At 43.3% G+C, this 9,989-nt stretch overlaps 1 protein-coding gene across 3 annotated transcripts in view; it reads right to left on the bottom strand.

Moving 5' to 3' along the window:
* Positions 1-509: 509 nt before the first annotated feature.
* OTUD4 (OTU deubiquitinase 4) overlaps positions 510-9,989 on the bottom strand; it is a 72,644-nt gene continuing 63,164 nt past the window's right edge. For all 3 annotated transcript variants that reach the window (XM_081021865.1, XM_081021864.1, XM_081021866.1), the window contains exons 15-21: positions 8,424-8,574; positions 8,033-8,088; positions 7,854-7,925; positions 6,664-6,802; positions 6,061-6,330; positions 4,459-4,499; positions 510-2,972 (exon numbers count right to left, since the gene is read on the bottom strand). In XM_081021865.1, the coding sequence (XP_080877991.1) occupies positions 1,797-2,972; positions 4,459-4,499; positions 6,061-6,330; positions 6,664-6,802; positions 7,854-7,925; positions 8,033-8,088; positions 8,424-8,574 (1,905 nt within the window). In that variant the 3' untranslated portion in view covers positions 510-1,796. The remainder of the gene's footprint in view (positions 2,973-4,458; positions 4,500-6,060; positions 6,331-6,663; positions 6,803-7,853; positions 7,926-8,032; positions 8,089-8,423; positions 8,575-9,989) is intronic.

Below are 9,989 nucleotides of genomic sequence, written 5' to 3'. Positions count from 1 at the left end.
ATCTATTTCCACTGTTACATGTGCACCATTGCGTTTCTTCTCTCTGTGCTCCTCCCAGCAGTAGTTTCTCCTCTGGTCTCCAAGCACTGATGTTATCTGTAAGGGATTCCCACATAGCGGGGTTAATGTCGTCAGCCTTCATGTCACATTTGCAGGCTATAATACAGTTTGTCTGGCTACAGGCCTGCTGACATCTCCCCAAAGAGCATCCTTGGGAATCCTGCCATCTTCCATTCTGACCAAGCCAACGTAAACGTCACTGAGACAGAAGTGCAAACATGTTGGGAATATGGGCTTGGCAGAGTACATCTTTGTTTGGGGGGAGGGTGGGAGAAAATATGCTCTGCCAAGCCCAACTATTCCTGGGTATTTTTTAAACTAGGTATTAAGCTTTAGTTGCAAAGTTGTTGCAAGCTAAACTTTACTCAGCTTCCTAGTCTACACCTGAGTTTCACTTACATCTAGTTATCAAGTAGATGTTTAAAAACCACTCACACCATATAAAGAAATTCAGAAAAAACAAAACTTTTTTAATCATAGCATGCATCAGAAGGGTACTCATAAACAGTATCATTCAAGTCTCCTGATGGAAGTTATACAATCTCTTGGACACAAAATAGTAGTAGCCATCACCTTCTCCACTGATATACACACACAAATATACACAGTTCAACTTTACAGAGGAAAAAAAATGGAGCACATATTTCAGTGCTTTGTAAGGCAAAAGAAAGCAACCAGATTGATAGTGTAATGTAAATTAGAAATCTCCCACTCAAAGATGGGTAACCAGGCTTTATATATATATTTATATATATAGGCAGGAAGGAGGCTTTTAAAAAAGGAAAGAACAAACAATACAAACATTTCCACAGTGTAAAGGGGCAGGCAAAGGAGGCTTAACAGCAACTCAGTGCCTAAGCCTTGCTTAAACAGAAAAGGGAAGCTTAGATCTAGCCCATGCATTTCTCACACAGCAAGTGTTTTAAGGATTTGTCAGTGCAAAAGTATCTTAAAAGTTCTGTTGTAACAGTTGCAAAACTATTTTGGAAATGTACTTTTGTCGAGGGTACATAGTTGGCATAGGCACCATTACAATCATACCAGTGTTAAGACTGCCTGGAAGAATTCACAACTTCCTACCAGTTTATACACTAGTATTCTTGATTGCTTTTTACAAGTTCAAGAAATGCTTTATAAAATTAAAAAATATATACCCCTATGAGTAAGACACTATCAACCACCTAGGACACACAAGGATAGTTGACTACCATATGTGGCATCTTAACTGAAGCAAAACGCAACCTCACATGTTCAAGTTTCACAGATTTTTGAGATGAAAGGCCTTTGGATTGGAAGCACATCAAAGTCAACTGTCCAGGAAGCTACAAGTGTTTAGACCCAAGAGGCAGTATGCGAGGACATACATTCTATTTGGTTCAACATTCTTCACTGTCATCTGTCAAAATACTCAACTGCAGTAGGTTTCCACTGTAGCCACTTTTTTTCTATTATAAATTCCAAAGAAAAAGTCCAAACACCAAACCTACCTTTCAATATTTTAAACACAATAGTTTATATAGTTTTCGGATTTTAAATAAACCAACTAGCATTTATTTCTTTTTAATTTCCAAAAGTTATTTAACACTCATGAGGCTATTCCCCTTGGGCCTCACGTCACTCTTCAAAAATAGAAAAGGGAATTCTGCTCTTTAAAGAAAACAAAGAGGGGAAACCTTTGGGCACATTTCAGCTGTCAACATTCATGTGCATGTTGAAGCCTTCCGGAAGAAGTGCTCTTAAGGCAGCTGCTGCCCACGATAACCATCTCCCATGTTTGCTCTTCTTCTGTCATTCCGATACGGCCTTCCTCTATAATTGCGGTGATACTGAAAGCCATCATCTCGGCTTCTGCTGTGTGGCCCCCGCCAGGTTTCTTCATTTCTTGAGTAATGGTATCCCCCCCGTCCAGGAGGATAGCCCCATTCGCCTCTAGGCCTTCTGCCGCCTCCATAAGTTTGGTTATAAAACTGTTTTGACCGGCCACTCCTCAGCATATCACACACTTCATGCTCATCTTCAGAACTCTCTTCCCTTGGCCTTTGTACCCGACAATCCTCCAGGCCTGCACTGGCCTGGTCATTCTTCTCTTTATGGCTAAAAGAAGAGTTTTTCAATTCTCTTTTTGGCGTTGACACCACCTGTCTCCTGCTGTCCTGCATCTCTGTGGATGGGTTTTGGAGTGGAGACTCTGCTTGTGTAGCAGATGGCGCAGTAGGACAAGCCTGCTTCTCCCTAGGCACTCTGGTTGAGGTTTTATTTGGAACATTACAGTCATTCTTTGCAGTGGCTGCAGAGAGAGGTGAGCCTTGGCTGCTGTTTTCACTCCTTGCCTTCTGAAACGACTCGGAGTATCCCGTCGCTGCAGCAAGGCCCTCCTTCGGCAAGCCGGCATCAGCTCTCTTGTCCACAGGAGGCACAACCACTTGTCTCACCCCAGAATTGTCAACATAGCCCTGAACAGGATACCCATACCAAAGTTGAGAGTACACTGGTGCAACAGGAACAGGTCCTAGAAATTGATTCTGCCCAAACGGAGGTTGTGGGAACACGCTTTGGCCCCCGAAGGACTCGTCGTATTCAGCCGGAAGGCCTTGCCCTAGATTCTCAGACTCTACACAGACAAGTCCTTGACTTTCAGGCACCTGAGCTGCAGGTATGAAGAGGGGCACAGATGGAGGCCGGGTGTCAGTCTGCGGACTCTGGCCATTCATTCCGACTTCATTCTGCCCAGGCAAGTGTCCGTCTATTCGGGCAGCTTCGTTTCCGTTCTGAGATAAAGAAACCTCTTGCATCCAAGGGTTGTGGGAATACACTGCCAGGGACACCTTCGGGTACATTCGGCAGGCTGTTAGGCAAGCCTGATGAAGAGGGTACAGATACGAGTGAGGGGCCCACATGGGGCAACTGTATGCCTGCAGAAACGCAAACAAGGAAAATTTGGATGAACCTTCACACACAACAATCCTCAATCTAGTTTTTCAAGTTCTTGTTTTTCATGCCTAATGCAGTATGTTGGTTAACATCATCCAGTTACAGTTCTAATATGCATAGGTTATTTTCCCTAATGCATGACACCTCAATAGCATATTACATTAACTCACATTGCTACGCTAAAGGTGTCCCCTTATAAAGTAGCCCCCACATATTGGCAAACCTTCCTAAACGGGGTTAAGGTTTTTCTTCTGGGTCTCCCAGAAGCACTCTTAATAGAACAGCAATAATTTTAACTATTTGATAAGGTGACGGCCACACTATTACAATACCCCCTCATACAAGGAGATTGTGGTGGCACAGCTGAGCAGAATAAAGACTTGCTTCTTGGGACTACTTTACTGTTTGCAACCAGCAGGTGGTGCAATAGGGTGCATTTGGATTTTATCCTATCTGGAGATAGATTTTATGCAGCACATCTGTCCTGAAAGACTGCAGGTTGGTGAGATGTTAAAGCCTCTCTTTGCAAACTAGGAAGTTTTCCATCAACACAAGTTTTCATTTTCATCTGGACCAGGAAACTCCGGCCAACTATACTAGGAGAAGCTAGGATATGAAAGCCAACTTCAAATTATGGCTTTCATCTCCTGCCTTGCTCCAAAGCTGTTAACCATAGTTCTCTAATTCGGACAATGCAAAAAGTTCGAGTTGTTAAAAGCAAATTGTCATTTGCTTGGTTACGCTGTGAAGGGAGGGTTGAGGATTCAAGGGGCTGGGATGCATGTACAGCCAAATGGTGTGTTCTTATCTTGATTTATTAAGCTGAGATGTGATCGGCTCAAATAAGACCACATTCTCACCACAGGCATAACCTGCCCCTAACAGTAGGCACGCTAGATGTGCCAAGTTAGTTCTAAACAGATAGTCTTTCCATTGTTTTACATTTCAGTGAGACTTTTCCATGTTAATATAAGCTTAACATGTCCAAATGCATTTGAGCATAAGCCAAATATAGTAAGAAGAGCTATTCACCTTACTCCACTATCTGCTCCATGAGCAGGTGAAGGAACTACAAGGAAGCCAAGCCCCCAGTGCATATGGGCTGTATGTGTAACCTGACACCTTCCATAAGTGTATGTGGTTACAACCCACCTACTTGTCACCAACCTACTTTTGACTTGTTTTAACAGTAAAGCACTTACATTTTTACTATGAACTGCCTTGGGAGTCATTATGGCCAAAAGACAGGCAATCAAGAAAGTAAAATACCCTTCAGAAAGATAATAGATGAAAGGACTTGATGATTTTTTAGTTGTTTCGGAGGTGAGCTGTTCCAACTTCAAAACAACCAAAATTCTGAAGCATTCAATTTCTCTAAAACTGCTAATTCTTTAAAAAAATAAATAAATCTGGGCTCATGCATATTTTGGTTCTGCAATACTGAAGTGGAAAATACAGATAACTTACCTTTACACCAAGGTTGAAGAAAAACCGGAGGGTATTTTTATCTGAGAAAAGGAAAAAGTAAAACAAATTCAAAGGGTTTCCCCCCAATTCCTGTGTGTGTGTGTGTGTGTGTGTGTGTGTGTGTGTGTGAGAGAGAGAGAGAGAGAGAGAGAGAGAGAGAGAGAGAGAGAGTGTCACTTTGAACTGTGTCACCTCATCTAAAGATTTCATTTCTACTGATTCATAGCACAAGCAACTGAGTTCTGAGAGAGAAGATAGTGACCACTTTGCTCCTCCTCTGCTCCTGCTGCTGCTGCTGCTGCTGCTGCTAACTCATGGTTTTGCTTAGTATTGCATTTGAAACTGGTCTTAAGGTTTTTTTCAATTTCAGGTGTACCACCACCTGTAGCCAAGGTATGTTCTACAGCATTCCACCTGTTTGTCTGGGGGAGATAAACCACGAACCAGACACTGGCTTAGTATTGCATGCAAAAGAGATTACTGTCTTGTAATATGGCCTGGGAATCAACTCAAGGTTTAATGCCACACTTAAATAAAGGACTTGAATCTATTACATACAGAAGACTTGCAGTACTGACTAAGTGTATTGCTTACACATATTTTTAGGGTTACAAAACTTGACCAAATTAGGCAATGAGATGGAAGACAAGAAACAACACTGCTCCAGAGGGCAGTAACCTCTATGAACTATTGACACATTTTTCATTCCATTGATAATCTAGTGTACACCTGTCCTTGCTAAGCAATATGGTATTAAACAGCCACAGATTCCCTATAGACCTTTCAATCCTCATTCTGGCTCCCACGCACAATTTCCTACAAGCCCGTATGTTTCTTAAACGGCAAGCTTATCAACAGACCAGTCAAATTCCAATCCTGAGCACATTAAATTGGGAGTAAGCCTTGTTGGACACAGTGGGAGTAAGCACAACTAGAACTGCACCCTGTAAGTCATATAGAAGCCAGAAATAAGGATGCAGTGTTATCTCTGTTAGCCAAACTCTTGAGTAAATCCACTGAGGGGGGATCTTCAACTATTCTTTACTCAGAGTAGACCTATTGAAATTAATGGTTGTGGTCATTAATGGGTCTAATTGAGTAAAAACACAGGTAAATACCACCCACTTAAATTTATGACATGACTAACTTTGGCCCATTAATTTCAACGGTCTACTCCAGGGCTAGCTCATACATGAGGCAGGGTGAAGCAGCCGCCTCAGGCAGCAGAAGCCTCAGGTGGCGCCCCCTTGAGCACACCACAAACCCCACCACCTCTGCCACTGGTGGAGAAGCGAGATTACAAGATCTTGCTGGAAATCAGCACTGCTTCTGTGGCAGCTGTGGTGCAGCAGCGGCAGGTGACACAGAACTTGCTTGATTCACCTCAAGTGGCAAAATGGGGCGTGCTGCCTCTGGCCTACCCTCAGTGGAACTTAATTGATGCAAGGCTAGAAAGTTTCCTATATAATTCTATTTGTGGCTGCTTTAAGACAGCCGATGCTTGCTCCCCAAGTTACACCCACCCACCCCTAACCTAGATTTTGACCAAACTTAACAACAATATTCCCCTTGAGCTATGGTGATAAAGTTCCTTCCCCTTACCATTGGGAAGATCCTCCCCTGTGCTGCACAAGGAGTAAGGTGGTGTACCAACTCGCTCCCCCTTTTCGTTTAGAGGGAATCCAGGGTAAAGTGGGTCCTGGTAAAGGTTCATGGTTTGAGGCACAGGCATTAGAGGCTGGTTCACTGCTTGGAGAGATACTGGAATCCCAGTAACTGGACTGGAGGTCACATGGACTGGGGACAGAGAGGGATCTAGCCCAGTCACCGGCGTCGGCATCACTGAGGACACGGGTATCTGAGGTGGAAGACCTAAGACACAAAGGGTGGAAAAACAAAAACAAGAACACAGAAAATTGTCTAGATCTAGGTAAGAGTAACACCAAGAACAAATTAAAAAGTCAGTTTGTGGAACGAGATGTGGATTGATCAAGTGTAAAATACAGGGATTGTGGGATTACCGTAACAACCAGACACCCTGAGATCCGATAGGCGAAGTATTTAATGTTGATAATGTCTCTTTAAAAAATATTTAGTCTGTATTATCAGTTTCCATGACAGATTTTTAAGAACCGATTTATAGCAAGGTATGACATTAAAGGACCTCGTTCTTTTTGGATGAGCAAGCTATTTATTTCTCCAAACCTGCTGGTCCATAGGTTGTTGGCTCGTTTGGCCAAGCTGGCACAACGGCTGGCACAGAAGGCACTGGAGGAGGCAAATGCATCTCGTGAAAGGCCAAAGATGGAGGAGGAGTCACGCCTGGCATGTGTTCCTGGAAGCTCTGCAATACGAAGACGCCACAGAGAAAACTTAGAAATGTTCCCAAATCAAATGCTCAACCAAGAGAAAAATTTAACTCAGTGGCAAAACTCAACATACCCTCCTTCCCAGGAATGAGAAGGTATTATAATAACTTCAAAGTCAACTCGAATGACATTTATTCAGAAGTCTCGCCAAGTTAAACCAGTCTTACTTCCCTGTTAAGCGAGCACAGGGCTGCAGCCCCAAAGTACAAACTCATACAAAATATAAACCAAATATTACTAATTTATTTTTATTATGTTGTTGCCCATCTGACTGGGTTGCCCCAGCCAGTCGGGGTGGGGGGGCTCCCAACACAAAATAGTAAAAACACAATACAACATCACACGCTAAAAACTTCCCTGGACAGTTTTCTATGACAGCTTTCTTACGCAACCAGTTGTACATGAGGACTGAACCCTCTTGACAGCAGGAAAGATAGGCAGGAAAGATAGGTCTAAGGCAAATAGGCAACAGAAGACCCTACCGAACCCTACCCAGATACTTCCAAGAACAGGCACTAGTGGGGCATGAAAGTCACCATCTTTCCCTGTTCATTCCTAGTATCTGGCGTTCAGAGGTATACTGTTTCTGGACCCATTGGTTCCAATTAGCCATCATAGCACTCTGAGCTGACCAGGTCAGCTACACAGCATATGCGACTTCAGGTGGATTCAATGAGCCAGTGAGCAGTTTTACCGTTACCAAGTGAGAGAAATCAAGTGGCACTAGATCCGGTCTAAGATACCTATTATGTGGAGGGGCTCGGCATCCATTACTAAACCAGATCAGCGTCTGCTTTAATTAAGGCATTCCTCTCTGATTAATAGTGTGCACCCCAAACAAATCCTCATCCTGTTAAATAAGCTCTTCCCAAACGCTGTTTCTGGCAATTGTGCCCAAAGTTCCAACCTACTAGCATCCAGGAATATGAGGCATTCCGCTGTAATCTGAACCCGCGATAGGAAGGAAAGAGGAAGCTAAGTTTGCCACCAAAAAGAGTGATAGAATTTAAGCACAAAATCTCTTACTTGTTCCAAAAATGGGGATTGCGAATCCCCATGACCTGAGGGAGGCGATATTCGTGAAGCTTCTCCATGGCTCTGGAAGTCAAAATGGACATAACACAGTTGCTTTATAAGCTTTCGTTTTGTGAAAGGCTACGGTTTTTGCGGTGCACATCACAGCTCACCAAATTTTGAGTTATTACCTCAGATATTTTTGGCTCAAAATTCTGATCTATGAGGATCTGCCCGGGGTTAGAGTCTGCAACAGGAAAATAAAAAGTACCATTAACAAAGTCAAGACATTATGACGCAGGCTTCAGCTTTAGATTCCCCCGATGTTATTGGAGTACAACTCCTATCATCCCTCCCCAGTGGTCAAGCTAGCTATGGATGACGGATAGAGAAGGTTTCTACACTGTCTCGTCATTTAAAATACCGTTCAGCTGCTTTTCCCAAAACTCGGCAAGTGTTTAAAGTAATCCCCACCCTGCCCCAAATGCCCTCATATTGCGTAACTTCCTTATTTCACAAAAGCTACAAAAGAGCTTCAACTAAGGATGTGTCAGTTTTAAACCCATTTTCCATTTTTTATACCTTTTCCCTCTTTTGCTTCCACATTTTTGCTTTTCCCCTTCTCTTCTTTCAAACTACTTCTTCTTCTTCCTCCTCCTCCATTAGATGCTCGGTGTTTTCTCCATCCAGTGTTATCAGTAGTTTGAGTAGCTACCTGAGACACTGCTGGGTTCTGAAAGAATTGAGTTTTTTTAAAGAAAAACTAAGAACTAATGTGTGCCACATTTTTTATCAACAGGGCCTGGTCCTAACAGTCATAGCAGAGTCCTACCACCTGAAAAGACCTTGATCACTGCTCTCCTACTAGTACTGTATAAGCTCTACTTAACTGAGTTCCTCATTGGTATAAGATGAGAATGCCCATTGTCCTAGCCCCAATACATAATTTGTGTGAAGCCTTAATACATTAAAGGGGGAGGGGGAGGAAAGTTCCTACAAAACAGTGATGCCTAATCTGTGACCCTCCCATTGCTGATGGACTTCAACTCCCAACAACCAGTCCCAAACAGCACTGCCAATGATCAGGGATGACAGCAGCTGTAGTTCCAACAACATACGGAAAGCTGCAGGCTGCCCACCAATGAAAACTAACTGTGCTGAAGACTACAGCCTTAAAATTACAAATCTGATGCTTTAAAATGTAGGTTAAATTCCATTAAGAATGGGGTGGGTGGGAAGAGTAACAGTCTCAAAAGGGGGAAACCCCCACACAAAGGACCTCCTTCGGTCACAGTTGCCTTTCTATCGCCAGAAAATTCCATCATGGTCCTATAAGCCAACTAAGTGATTTATACCATTATGAATGTATAACACGTTCTCGGTAGCTGCGCAACTAGGAGACAAATCACAGAGGCCAAGATCCAAAAAGTCATTTTAGTTGCAGCCGGTGGGGTTGCTTTTTAAAAATAAAAACCAAAAACCCTTCCCCCACCATTGTAAAGCAGTTGCTCTCATTGCATCACAAATGGCTTTTGACCTCCCCCAGCCTCAATTCTAAAAGTGGCACTGTGGGAGCACCATGTATGAAATGGAAGTGTTTAAAATATACATTCCACAATTTATTGGATTCTGTCCAGTACGAGGACAACATCTGGTAGCTTCCACAGATTATAACGACAATCCAGCTTTTCAGTTATATTTTATGACACTCCTCTGTCCTTCTCATTTGGTGTGGGGGGAGATGAGGGAGAGGAAGAAAAGTTTCAGCAGAATGGAATGCCAGAGGAATGATGGCTAATATCTTGCTGGTTTATGATAGTTACAAGGCCAAATACTGTCCCTAACCTTCAGTACTACTTATTACTATTCCATGAATCGAAGGGACACGGGTGACACTGTGGATTAAATCACAGAACCTAGGACTTGCCGATCAGAAGGTCGGCGGTTCGAATCCCGCAACGGGGTGAGCTCCTGTTGTTCGGTCCCTGCTCCTGCCAACCTAGCAGTCTGAAAGCACGTTAAAGTGCAAGTAGATAAATAGGGAAGGTAAACGGCGTTTCTGTGCGCTGCTCTGGTTCGCCAGAAGCGGCTTTGTCATGCTGGCCACATGACCCGGAAGCTGTATGTCGGCTCCCTCGGCCAATGAAG

Source organism: Podarcis pityusensis (genome assembly GCF_964106645.2).
Source record: "Podarcis pityusensis genome assembly, chromosome: 9".
NCBI classification, from domain to species: domain Eukaryota; kingdom Metazoa; phylum Chordata; class Lepidosauria; order Squamata; family Lacertidae; genus Podarcis; species Podarcis pityusensis.
Note: the sequence above shows the minus strand (reverse complement) of the source record. Positions and strands in the feature narration are given on the sequence as shown.